This window comes from Loxodonta africana, chromosome 10 (genome assembly GCF_030014295.1).
Source record: "Loxodonta africana isolate mLoxAfr1 chromosome 10, mLoxAfr1.hap2, whole genome shotgun sequence".
NCBI lineage: Eukaryota > Metazoa > Chordata > Mammalia > Proboscidea > Elephantidae > Loxodonta > Loxodonta africana.
In genome coordinates, this window is record NC_087351.1 from 106252083 (window position 1) to 106265342 (window position 13260).

Sequence of the window (13260 nt, forward strand, 5' to 3'; positions counted from 1 at the left end):
AAAAGAAATCACCCAACATTTTCAACTAACAGCTTTATGTCTTTGCTTTCCCCCTTAAGTCCCTTCTGGGCATTCTGAAATAAAACCACAAAGAGAGAATGTGAGTGAGCTTTCAAGGGGCTTCAGTGCTGGGGGGAGGGGACGGATGATGGGAGGGGCAGAAGAGACTCAACAAGAGCCCATGTCCCCTGTGGAGAGGGGAAGAAACAGAGGAGGGCCAGGGGAACAAACAGGACCACTAAAACAAGCTGATTCAGAAGGCCATCTGTTCATGAGCCAGAGGCCCCGACCTACCATGGGGCACATCTCCAAGGGGTTGGCCGTTGTGCCTCCCCAAGGTATCTGGGCAGGTGGGGCACCTCCCAGGACCTGGCTCCAACCATGCACCGATGCTACAGATATGCACCCGCCCCCTCGGAGAACAGGGAAGTCACTCCCCACACTCGGAGCGCAGCTCAGCCTTGCCAGGAAAGTGTCCGCAAGGACAACACGGCAGCAGTTGGACCGCTAGGAAAAGGGCAGAATCCCAAGGAGAAAGGGCTTGCTTTCTGAGTGGGTCTCAAGTCACCGGGTTGGACCCATTCTAGAAGTTAAACAAAAGGAGCCAAAGTATGGAGCCTGCCACTCTCGCGCCTGTTTCTCCATCTGTAGAAACAAAGGCGTTAGAGGAGATGATCTCCAACATCCCCTCCTGCTCTGAGGTTTTTACAAGGCTTGACATTCAACTGAACAACACATCTCGGTCATCCTCCCTGGCGCTGCTGATGTTGCCCCAAATGTCCAGAGCAGAACCTCAAGTCTGTCACATTCAAACACCTCTGGACTTTTTCATTAGGGAACTCACAGACAATTCATCCTCCATCAATACAAGAGTGTTACGCCTCCAGATTCCCAATGTCCCAAACATGCCAACATCCATCTCTCGGGCCACCAAAATCACACCTGCATTCATACCAAACTAAACAAAGGCAAAAGGCTCTGGCCACTGTCTGAACAGTCCAAGTAGTTTGCACCCAGTCTAGAAATGTGGCCACCAGAGGGCGCTGCCCTGGAAGCAAAAAAGAAGAAACAAACTCGTGTTTTTGTTTCATTCCTAAAAGCTTAAGTGACAAAGCATCTCAAGCTTCCCTAATGAAAACACAAAGTGGGCTTCCTAGGGTTCTAGAATGACTAAGATGCTCTCTGCCTTCCCTTTGAAGTCAATATCTTGGGCAGAAGAAGGCAACCAGACTTCATGCGCAACAACACTTTCAGAGAAATTAACGCTCTGCTCCTGATTTCCCCAGGGCGGCTGACATCATAGCCTGCTGAGAACCTTCTTTTAAAGGCCAGGGGGTCCATGGGGAGGGAAAGCAGATATAGGAGTCCAGCACGAGGACCTAGCCATCAGTCCAGGCTGGGATTGTTTTGCTCGTCTAATTACAGAGCAAAACATACTGACCGGATGACAAGCTCATGCTTCAGCTGCGATTCCAGGATGACACAAATATCGACGTCAGTATAAACGGTGCAAGGTATCAACCAGGATTCCCCAAGCCTTACGTGACTGCAGGGGGAGCTCCACTGCCTCACGTCAAAGCTGAACCTCAAGCCTCTGGGCTTGCTGAAGGGGCTTCTCCACATTTCTTCAGGGTCTTACACTCCACAGCCCTCGAGTGATTCCAACTCCTAGCAACCCAACTGATCAGAGGAGAACTGCCCCATAGGGTTTCCAAGGCTGGAGTCTTAAAGGGAACAGATGACCAGGTCTTTTCTCCCTCAGAGCAGCTGATGGGTTCAAACCAGGGCTTCCAAACTGTTAGCTCTGATTCGAACCCCTGATGAGAGTTTGCATGTCTAACAAGTTCCCAGGAAGTTATACATAAGAATCACATGGAGATCTTGTTAAAATGTAGATTCTGCCTCAGTGTATCTGGGGTGGAAATGCAAATGATCAGGAAAGAGCTTGTTAGAAATGCAAATTCTCAGCAGGGGAATGAACGGAGCTCGAGTTTCAAGCCTTGGTTCAAACCACCAACCTCTTGGTTAGCAATCCACTGCTTAACCACTGTGCATCCTGCGCTCTTCTCAGGATCTTAGGGTGCCTTTTCCACAAGTGTGTGTACCTGGGTGCCATGTTCAAAGAACTCTTTTGATAAAAACCCTTGGACCCATTTTGAAAGCTCTGGCTGCTGGCTCCTCCTGATTTCCTTGTGAACTCCAGGGCTGCTCTGCTGGCCCTTGCAACCATGAAAAGCTTGCTTTCTCAGGAGGAAGCCAGTCTGCGAAAAGGCAGATGACACCTTGCCCAGACCTGGGGGGTGCAGAACCAGGCCCTTGGGACCAGAATGGGGGGCACAGAGGTAGCTCCTGCCTGCCTGCACAGAGCAGCTGAGACCTGCCACTCGCCAGCACCAGGGGATAAGCAACCCAACTGTCCAAGTCTCCAAGACGTTTGTCCCCACCAGGGACAAGCATGCAAGTGAGGCCCATGATTGAAAATCAAATCTACCAAGGCTTTGGGAGCCAATTCCCTTAGACTTTCATTTGGAACAGGATTCAACCAACGGCTACTCAGAGGCAAAGCCGCCGTTGTAGAGCAAGGTGAGGCGTACCTCACCCAAGACTCGATACTAGCATAAGGTATGAAGACCACTGAGCACCAGCATGGGGGGCCAGGAGCAGCCCTGATGGTGGAAGGCCATTCCACACCACATGCATTGACTGAGCACCGCTGTGCAGCCACTCCCTGGCGTGGCACCCCAGCCTCTCTGCCTGCCGGTCCCCCTTCTCTAACACGTGGCCCAGAATCACCACCCTGGCCAATTCGCAAGGCGGCTGCCAGGCTCTAACGAGACACCAAAGCATCACACACATGCCAAATACTGCTACTCGCTTTAATCAGGCTTAACCCAGTGACATGAGATGACAGCTTCATGAGCCCAACACATGCAGGGCACATAGTAGGTGGGGAGGGAACACAGATGGGCGTCCGTCTCCACTAAAGGGGAGACCACAAGGAAAGAAAACAGTCCAGTCCACAAGTAACCTTAAGCCACTGGCAAACCCCGTGAAGTCCCCCATTTCCCAGGCTCCTCTGCCAACCTTTGCTGCGAGCCCACCGCTCCCTGGGCACCTGGGGGCCTCCCGACCCGGGTCTCCGTGCACCTGGAAGCCCTGGTCCATGCCACATCGCCCACATTGGTCCCCGCTTGCCTTGAACACACCCGCTGGCCACCACAGCTACCTGGCTACCCGGGCTCCGGATCCCCGAGCACCGCTGCTCCCCGTTTAGCTCTAACCTTCCCAAACAAGCGCTGTGCTGCGCCGGGGTCCCCGGGCGCCAGGAGCCCCGTCCCCCCGTACCTGCACAGCTCGGCGAAGGCCTGGAAATTCAGCTTCTTGATTTTCTTCTCGCTTAGCCAGTAGCCAACTCGCTTCCCTTTCAGAAAGGTCTGCATCTTCCTCCGCGGGCGGGGAGCCGGGGCCGGAGGAGATCGCCCACAGGCCGAGGCTGGCGGCCGGCGCGCGCCGCGGGCGGACGAGCGGGCGAGCGAGCCAACGAGCGAGCGGGCACCTCCTCCCGGCGGCCGGCGGGGACGCGGCGCGGCTCCGGGCGCGCGGTCCTGCGGAGGGAGGGCGGGCGCGAGGCGGCCCGACGAGGGAGCGGCGCTCAGCGCGGAAGGCCACTGGCTGCGCCGCCCACGCCCCCGCGCCGGGGCTCGCCGGCCCGCAACTCGCGCGCGCCAGGCCGGGCCGAGGGGGCGAGGCGCTCCTTCCCGGACGCCGCCGCGAGCGAGCCCAGGGCCGCGCCGAGCTCGCCTCCCGCCGCCGCTCCGCCAGAGCAACACGCCCTCCGGCGGCCGCCGCGGAAGAAGCGGAGACCCGGCCCGCGCTCGGCTGCGCCCCGCCCCCGGCCCGGCCCGCCCCCGGCTCCGCCCCGGCCCGCCCTGGCTCCGCCCCCCACCTCGGCTCCGCCCTCCCCACCCCGGCTCCGCCCGCCCCCGGGTCCCCACCCCCGCGAGCCTCACCCGCCGCCGCCGCCTCTTCCTCCTCCCGGTCGCCGTCCGCCCTCACGCAGCCCGCGCCCCCGCCGAGCCGGCCCCGCCGCACTGACCCCGCCGGCCGTCCGAGGTGCCCGGGACGGCGGGGTGCGCGGCGCCGGCCGCCAGGGGGCAGCCCGCCCACCGCCCCTTAAAGGCGCCGCGCCTTCCCCGCGCACTTCGTGATCTGGGCTTGTTTGTGTGGGCACCGAGACGGTCGAGCTTGGGCATGGAGGGCTGCCCTTGCCGAGTGGCTTTACTTAAAGAGACGAGCGGAGTCGTGGAGTGAGCGTTCTCTGTCTGTCCTTTGGAGGGGAAGAGCCACTGAGTTTTCTTGCTCAGAACATATCTGTACCCCTAGAGGCATCCTCGATCATGCTCAGCCCCCCAAGGTAATTCCTTGGAACTTTGCTGTGTGCAGGGAACCTGCGCGAGAGGTGGGAAGGGGCCAGAGTCTTTCAGTAAGATCACTTCCCTTCCCTGGAGGAGACAAACCCAGGCCCAGGGTGGGGGCCCCCGCGGATGGGACATAAACGCTCAGGACTTTGACCACCAACTCACATTCTGGGTCCCCTTCAATCGAAGCAAAAGGGGTGGGGACTAGAAGCTTCTGGGATGAGCGTGCAGCATTCACAGGAGACCATTTCCTTCTGGGGGTGCGACTCAGCATCAGCCTTAGCACCGATGATTCACAGAACCCTACCCAGTCCTGACAGTGCCCTGTGGGCCCTAAGGGAACACACCCTGCCTTGAAAGAGCTCCGGTTTAGGGGAAGAAATGGAAGCCTGTCCCCAGGCTATAAGTCCCTGGGTAGTCCAGGTGGTTTACCATGGCTGCTAACTTCAAGGTTGGAGGTTGGAATCCATGTAGGGCCCTGCAGAGGAAAGGCCTGGAGATCAGCTTCCATAAAGATTACAGTCAAGAAAACCCTATGGAGCAGTTCTGCTCTGTAAGAACGTGTCGCCACAAGTGGGAACCAACTTCATGGCAACGGGTTTCAGAAGTTTCGTTGTTGTTCCCAGGTCCAGGCAAGAAACGTGATTCCCATGGAGGGCTCCAGGAAAGTTTCAGAGGAGACATTTAATCCGTGCTTCCAAAATAAAGAAGATTATGAAGGGCCTGAGAAGGGGAAATGGTAGAACTGAGACACTGAGAAATGAAAGAACCAGGTTGTTCAGGGCAGAGAAAAAGACAGGCATAGAGGATGGACAAGACAATGGGTGGGAGGCAGGACTCGCCTGCTGGGCCAGCCAGTGAGGGGCTTTCCATGCCCTGTTCAAGGGTGTAGGATTTTTCCAGGCCACGGGGAGCCATTCAAGGTTCTTGAGGAAGGGAGTGGCAAGGCCAAGGGTCAGCTCTGTGCCTTAGAAGAGGTGGCTCCTGGGGGAGGATTGGAGGCTGGAGAAAGGGGATTATAGCAAGGACTTCTTCAGAGCTAAAGCAGGGATGGAGGAAGGCTAAGGGAGTGAAAAGAAAGGGACAACAATACACTATCTCTACTGCTAAGTCAGCAGCAGAAAACCCTTCACACAGGCAACCACTGTAAATGTTCTCTTACGAGGAGCAGCAAGCCTCTGAGGCCGGGCAGTCCCGGAAGCTTCCTGGACTTCCTTCCCTCCTTCTGCAAACACGTGGAGTCCAGCGTGTGCCAGAGACCCTGCTAAGTGTTGGGGTGCAGGAATGAGTAAAACTGAGGTCCCAGGAAAACAGCTACAACTATTAATTAGAAAGGAGTGGTAAGAGCAGTAACAGAAATGGAGGGCTAATCTGCTTCCATGGGTTGCCAGGGAAACTGTGGAGCAGGATCTTGAAGGATGAGTAGGGGGTTCAGTAGATAGATGGAGTGGGGCACATTCCAGGCAGAGGAAGAGCAGCTGCAAAGGTTCAGAGGGTGAAAAGACAAGAACACTGTCAATAGTTGAGTATGGTAAGATAGGGGTGGGGGGAAGATGAGGAGATGAGGCTGAGCAGTGAGCCAGGGGAATTTGGGGAAGGCCTGAAGGCTGTGTGTGTGTGTGTGTGTGATGGCAGCCAGCGGTAGGGGAATGAATGAAGGGGAGTCTGGGCACCTGCCACAATCTCCAACCCAATTCTCAGTGCTAGGTCTCTGCAGTGCAATGAATTACTTAATATGGGACTTCTAGCCATAGTCTTTCTAACCTAAACCAAACCCACTGCCATCCAGTCGATTCTGACTCTCAGAAACCCATAGGGTTTCTGAGGCTGTAAGTCTCTACGGAAGCAGACTGCCACGTCTTTCTCCCTTGGAGAACCACTACAGGTTCTCTACTAGTAGGTTCGAACCGCTGACTTTCAGTTAGCAGCCAAGCGCTTAGCCACTGTGCTACCAGGGATCCTTGTTGAGAAGATTACCGTAAGTGACTCTAAATTGATAAAGCACTTAGGACAGTACCAGGCATGTCTTATGAATATTGGCCACCACTGTGCTACTATTATTACATCACACATACGATGGACCTCCTGCAGCCATTAAAACAAAGAAGATTATGTCCATTCATTGAATCAATAAATATTTATTAAGGGCTTGCTAGATGTGAGGTATATTCTAGGTATTAGGGATACAGTAATGATGAAACCAGTGAAAAATTCCTGTTTGAGCTTAAATTTCTTCATGGGGCTTATATTCTCCTGGGGTGCTGTCATGGATTGAATCGTGTCCCCCAAAACTATATGTCAACTTGGCTAGGCCATGATTCCCAGTATTGTGTGGTTGTCCTCCATTTTGTGATGTGTTGTAAATCCTATTCTCTATACCTGTGGGTATGGTCCCATTTGGGAGTGAGCTGTCTGTTATGTTAATGTGGCAGGATTAGGTCATCTTAATGAGGATTAGGTTATATTTGTTAATGAGGTAGGATTAGCATTGGGAGTATTTTGAGTCATTACCCTTCACTGCCCTACAAGAAATAAGAGCAGAAAGGAGGGGCCTCCTACCACCAAGAAAGAATAGCTAGGAGAGGAGTGTGTCCTTGGGACCCAGGGTCCTTACACTGAGAAACTCCTAAATCCAGAGGAAGATTGATGACAAGGACCTTCCCCCAGAGCCAACAGAAAGACAAAGCAAAGCCTTCCCCTGGAGCTAGTGCCCTGAATTCAAACTTGTAGCCTCCTAAACTGTGAGAGAATAAATTTCTGTTTGTTATAGCCACCCACTTGTGGTATTTCCATTATAGCAGCACTAGATAACTAAGACAGGTGGACAAAAAATATGCAAGATAAGCAAATAAATTACATAGTATGTGACAGAGTGATTGAAAGTTGGGTAGTGAAAAAGGAAGACAGGAGAAAAATGGATACGTTCGAACTGTGGTGTTGGCAAAGACTATTGACTATGCCATGCGCTTCCGGAAGAACAAACAAATCAGGCTTAGAAGAAATACAACCAAAATGTGCTTTAGAAGGAAGTATGGCAAGACTTCGACTCACTTTCTTCGGACACATCGTCAGGAAAGATCAAAGGCTCGCAAAGAACACGTTTGGTAAAAAAACCAAACCCAGTGCCGTCGAGTCGATTCCAACTCATAGTGACCCTATAGGACAGAGTAGAACTGCCCCATAGAGTTTCCAAGGAGAGCCTAGTGGATTCGAACTTTTGACCCTTTAGTTAGCAGCCGTAGCACTTAAGCACTACACCAGTAGGGTTTCCATGTTTGGTAAAGTAGAGGGGAAACCCTCAATGAGATGGATTGACACAGTAGCCAAAACATGGACTCAAGCCTACCAATGATCGTGAAGATGGCGTGGGACCAGGCAGTGTTTCGTGCTGTTACACATACGGTCATCATGAGTCAGGAGCCAGCTCCATGGCAACTAACAAGAAGAACGTGATGTGTACTACAAAATATATAAAGCATACGAGCATACCGAGGGAGATGGGAAGTGGTGGATTGCAACTGTAATCGAGTAGTTGGAGTAGGCCCCACAGGAAGATGACGTTGGAGCAAAAATATACAAAAAGGTGAAGAGCAAGTCATGCAGACATCGGGGTGAGAGCTCTGCCTTAGTCATCCAGTGCTGCTCTAACAGAAATAGCAGAAGTGGGTGGCTTTAACAAACAAGTTTATTCTCGCACAGCCTGGTAGGCCAGAAGTCCAAACTCAGCATCAGCTCCAGCGGAAGGCTTTCTCTCTGTCAGCTCTGAAGGAAGGTTCTTGTCTTCAGTCTTCCCCTGGACTAGGAGCTTCTCAGAGCAGGAACCTCGAGTCCAAAGGATGTGCTCTGCTCCCGGTATTACTTTCTTCGTGGTATGAGGTCCCCATGTCTCTCTGCTCACTTCTCTCTTTTATATCTCAAAAGAGACTGGTTTAGGACACAGTCTAACCTTGTAGATGGAGTCCTGCCTCATTAACATAACAGCCTCTAATCCCACCTCATTAACATCATAGAGGTAGGATTTACAACACATAGGAAAATCACATCAGATGACAAAACGGTGGACAATCACACAATACTAGGAATCAGGGCCTAGCCAAGTTGACACATATTTTGGGGGGACACAATTCCATCCATGACAAGCTCTCAGCTGAGGAACTGTATCAGACAGATAGATGGATAGACAGGTAGATAGATAGGTAGGCAGGCAGGCAGGCAGGCAGGAAGATAGACATAGGCAGGCAGACAAATAGACATAGTCAGGCAGACAGATAGATAAACAGGCCTGGTGCTGACAAATAACAGCAGGGAGACCAGATTAGCAGGATCCATGCAAACCAGGGAGCTAGGGAATAGGAAGAGATGGGGCCTGAGACAGGGGGGCAGATCGTGTAGGTCTTATGGGACGCTGTAAAGACGTAGCCTTTTAGTCTGAGCTGGGGAGTCCTTAGAGGAGTAGGGTACCACACATGGCTTTACCAGGCTCACTCAGCCGCTGTGTTGAGAAGAGCCTGGGTGGGGAAGCAAGAAGGGAGAACACCAACTAGGAGGCTATTGCAAGACTCCAGGTAAACGATGATTATGGCTCAGACCCTGGTGTAGCAGTGAAGGAGGTGAGAAGTGGTCAAAATCTGTGTTTAATCTGAAGTGAAAGCCAATGGGATTTGCTGATGGATGGGCTATGGGGAATTGAGGACAGGAGAGAAATCATGGATGTCTGAGGGTTTGGGCCTGAGCAACTAGAAGGATGGAGTGGCCAACAATTGAAATGGGGTAGATGGCAGGTTTGGAAGCTTTACGTCTGGAGTTCTGTTTGGGACATGTTAGGTTCCAGCGGCCCTAACCTCAGACATCTGCTGGAGATGTCAAGTAGGCAATTTGATAAAAGAGTCTGGAGTCCAGGGAAGGGTCAGTGGAGAGGTAGCCACGAGACTGGATGAGATCACCAAGGATGAGATCACCAAGGGTGTGAATATAGACGGGGAAAAAGGTCAAGGATGGAGCCCTGGTACATGACAGTGTTCAGAGGTCAGAGAGGACCAAAGAGATAAGAGGAGAACCAAGAAAGTATATTGTCTTAGAAGCCAAGTAAGGAGAGCATTTCCAAGGAAGTGGAAGCAATCAGCCGAGTGAGTAGGGTGAGGACTCAGAAATGGCCTTGGATCTGGCAATAGGGAAGTCAATGATAATCTTGATAAGAGCAGATACAGAAGAATTTCTAAGATAGGGTAAGTCCAAAAACCAAGAGTAATACAGTGTGTATGGTAGGTTGGCATTGAGTTTTTTAAAAGTGGAGATATACAGGCTTGTGTGAACAGATAATGTTTTGTTTGTGAAAAGATCACAAGAAACCATAGCAGTGATTACCTTTGGGGGAAGAACTGGGAAACGAGGTTCATGAACCCTGGAGGGAAAGGAGACTCATTTTTCATTGTATATTGCTTTGGACTATTAAAATATTTTTCATCAAGCGTATATTAATTTTTCAATTAAAAAATATTTAAGAAAAAGCACACCAATGTTCATTGCAACACTATTTACAATAACCAAAAAGTAGAAACAACCCAAGTGTCCATCAACAGATGAATGGATAAATAAAATATGGTGTATACCTACACTGAAATATTGATCAGACATAAAGAGAAATGAAGTCCAGATACATGCAACAACATGGATGAAACTTGAAAACATGCTGAGTGAAATAAGTCAGTCACAAAAGGACAAATATGATCTCACTTGTATAAAATAGGCAAATGTATAAAACTAAAAAAAAAAGGCAAATGTATAGAGACCAAAATTTATTAGTGGCTACCAGGGATGGGAAGGAGAGGGACAAGGGGAGTCATTGCTTAGGGGGCACCGACTTTCTGTTAATGGTGGTGGAATAGTTTAGAAAGGTATTGTGATAGTTGCCCAACACAATCAATGTGATCAGTGTCACTGAATTGTACATGTAAAAAAATGTTGAATTGGCAAAAGCTTTGTTTTATGTATATGTATATATGCAATGCCGTGAATTACTTAATATGGCCCTTCTGGCCATAGCCTTTGTAACTCCCACCAAATGACTAGGTGGGACTATGCAAATGAGGTGCTCGTGGCCCACCAAGGGGATTGGATGGCTTGCTAATAATGTAAATAGGGTACATGGCACCTTTGTGGGGGTGGGACTATGCAAATAAGGTGTATGAAACCTTAACAAGATACCAGTCAGTTTTGCCATCCTGATAGGCTTAAAGGGAGACAGAGAGAAGGAGAGAGGAGCTGTAACAGAGAAGACGGCGGTGGGAGACAGTAGGAACCAAGAGACCTGTGTGAGACAGCTGCGGTGGGGCTTGCCGACACTGAGCTAAGAGTTGTGACACTTGTCCAAGAAGGCCCCCAGCAGGGCCCGGCGGCAAAGAGCGAGAAGAAGCTGTCCGGATGGAAGAACTGTATCCTGAGTCATTTCTGATCCTGAATTGTAACCTGTTACTTCCCTAATAAACCCCATAGTAGTGAGTATTGTCTGTTGAGTTCTGTGTGGCCATTGTAACGACTTATCAAACCCAGCAGAGAAATAGAGTGCCATGGGAGCGATGGCTGGTGTCAGAATAGGTAAAAAGGTTGGAGGGTGGAGGCATGCTGACGTCTGCTTCGACAGCCTTGGGCTGTTGATCTTGATTCTCCTTACTTGCGTCGATAGAGGGCAGATGCCCTGCCACTCCATTCTTACGACATTTAAAAAATTGTTGTATTGTGGTAAAATATATATAAATGTATATATGACATGTTTTTTAGTACAGTAAAACAATTTTTTAAAAAGGACAGAAATGGCTGCCATGAAATGAGAATGTGTATGCAATGTTGGCACGCAACACAGGTACAATAAATGTCCATTTCCTGTTGAAAGGGCTGTTTGCAGAAAGGGAAACCTTCCTGTGGGCTGGCTGGTCCTTCGCCTAGAAGCCTCAAACGGATCAGATTTTTTTTTTTCCTGGTATGCGTTTTTTAAAAATAACATTTTCCAATAAAAGCAAAATAGCATCATCAAGCTTTTAACACATTAAAACAATCCCTTACCATCATATAAGGGGTTCCTGGGTAGCACAAACAGTAAAGCACTCAGCTACTAACCGAAGGGTTACGAGTTCGAATCTACCCACAGGAGCCTCAGAAGAAAGGCCTGGTGATCTCCTTCTGAAAGATACAGCCATTGAAAACCTTACGGAGCACAGTTTGACTCTGAAATACATGGGGTCACCATGAGTCAGAGTCAACTCAATGATAACTGGTTTGGTTTACCGTCATCTAAAACTCAATTCGTATTCAGATATTCCTAGTTGCCTGTATAATTTCCTTTACAATTGCTTTGTCCAAATCAGGATCCAGTCCAGGGCCAGCCACTTCATCTGGTTGTGATGTCTCTGAAGCACTCCTGGTCTAGTTCCCCTTGTGAAAGAGACTAGGCTGATTGTTCCGCAGAAGGTCCAACCTTCTGCGTTTGTCTGGCTGCTTCCTCCTGGTGCCATTTAGCTTGTTCCTCTGTCTCCTACATTTCCTGTCAATCGGAAGTTAGATCCAAAGTCTTGATTAGATTTAAGTTAAACATTTTGGCTCTAATACATTACTGGTTGTCGTTGCTGTTGTTAGGTGCAGTAGTATTGACTTTGACTCACAGCAACTCCATGTGACAGAGTAGACCTGCCCCATAGGGCTTTCTAGGCTGTAACCTTTAGCAGAACAGGTCACCAGGTCTTTCTCTCATGGAGCTGCTGGGGGGATTCAAGCCAGCAACCTTTCAGTTAGCAGCCAAACGCATAACCATCGTGCCACCAGGGCTCCTACATTTTAGGTGGTAGTGTATGTATCAGAAAATACATGAAGTCTGGTTGTATCAAGATTTTTACGTATGTTGAATCCATCCACATAGCTACGAGCCAAATCAAGACAGCGAACACTCCTAGCTCCCCAGCTGGTTCCCTCTCCTGCCACCTTGTAGGTAGCTCCCACACCAAGGAAAACTCTGGTGTGACTTTTATCACAGAAATGGGATTAACCTGTTTCTGTACGTCCTATAAATGTAATCTTACAGGCTGAATTCTTTCACTCAGTATTATCTGTGAGATCCATCCACCTAGTTGTGTATCAATAGTTTTTTTCATTATTGTCTTATTTTTTTGGATGTATATACCACAATTCTTTTGTCCATCCCTTTGCTGATGGACCACCTAATGGTTTTCACACCCACTAATAAACTTGCTTGAATCAGTGATTTCCCCAAAGGTTGCAAAACTGATCAGACTGTAAAGTCAGCTGTCATCCCCTGAGATTGTTAGCTCGTTATCGGTAGCTGCCTCGAAGTCAGCCCCTGACTCATGAGTTGTAATCCATGGGGCTTTCATTGACTGATTTTCAGAAGTAGATTGCCAGGCCCTTCTTCCTAGTCCATCTTTGTCTGGAAGTTCCACGGAAACCTGCTCAGCATGATAGCAACAGGCAAGCCTCCACTGACAGATGGGTGGTACCTGCATATGAAGTGCCTTGGCCAGGAATCAAACCCAGGTCTCCCACATGGAAAGTAAGAATTCTACCACTGAACTACCACTGCCCCTGTAAAAAAGTGAGATAGGAGAGATTTAAATTGGCATTTTGAACCTGGTGGGAGGGAGACAGTTGAATTCAAGAGATGTTCGTTTAGAGTACATGCAGCTACTGAGCCTGAGTCTGGTTTTCAAAGACTATTAAGGACGTTGCTTCATGTTTTTCTGCAGCCACCAGGCGAAGCAGGGCTTGCTTTCGTCAGTTTGTGGAATGAGGAGATGGAGCGGGTAAGGAACCCAGCTGAGGGCCAGGCAGTGAGCAG

At 49.9% G+C, this 13260-nt stretch overlaps 1 protein-coding gene across 6 annotated transcripts in view; it reads right to left on the bottom strand.

Annotated features, from left to right (window-relative positions):
- The window catches only part of ITPK1 (inositol-tetrakisphosphate 1-kinase), a 184082-nt gene extending 180553 nt beyond the window's left edge, over positions 1-3529 (bottom strand). For 2 of the 6 annotated variants that reach the window (XR_002785354.2, XM_023546520.2), the window contains exon 1: positions 3346-3524. Coding sequence is in view for 2 of the 6 variants with exons in the window: in XM_023546520.2 (XP_023402288.1) it covers positions 3346-3440 (95 nt within the window). In the remaining 4 variants the exon portion in view is untranslated. Of the gene's footprint in view, positions 1-3345 lie in introns of all 6 variants that reach the window. The other 4 variants (XM_064292893.1, XM_023546519.2, XM_064292894.1 and 1 more) reach the window with 3 other exon arrangements.
- Positions 3530-13260: the final 9731 nt, after the last annotated feature.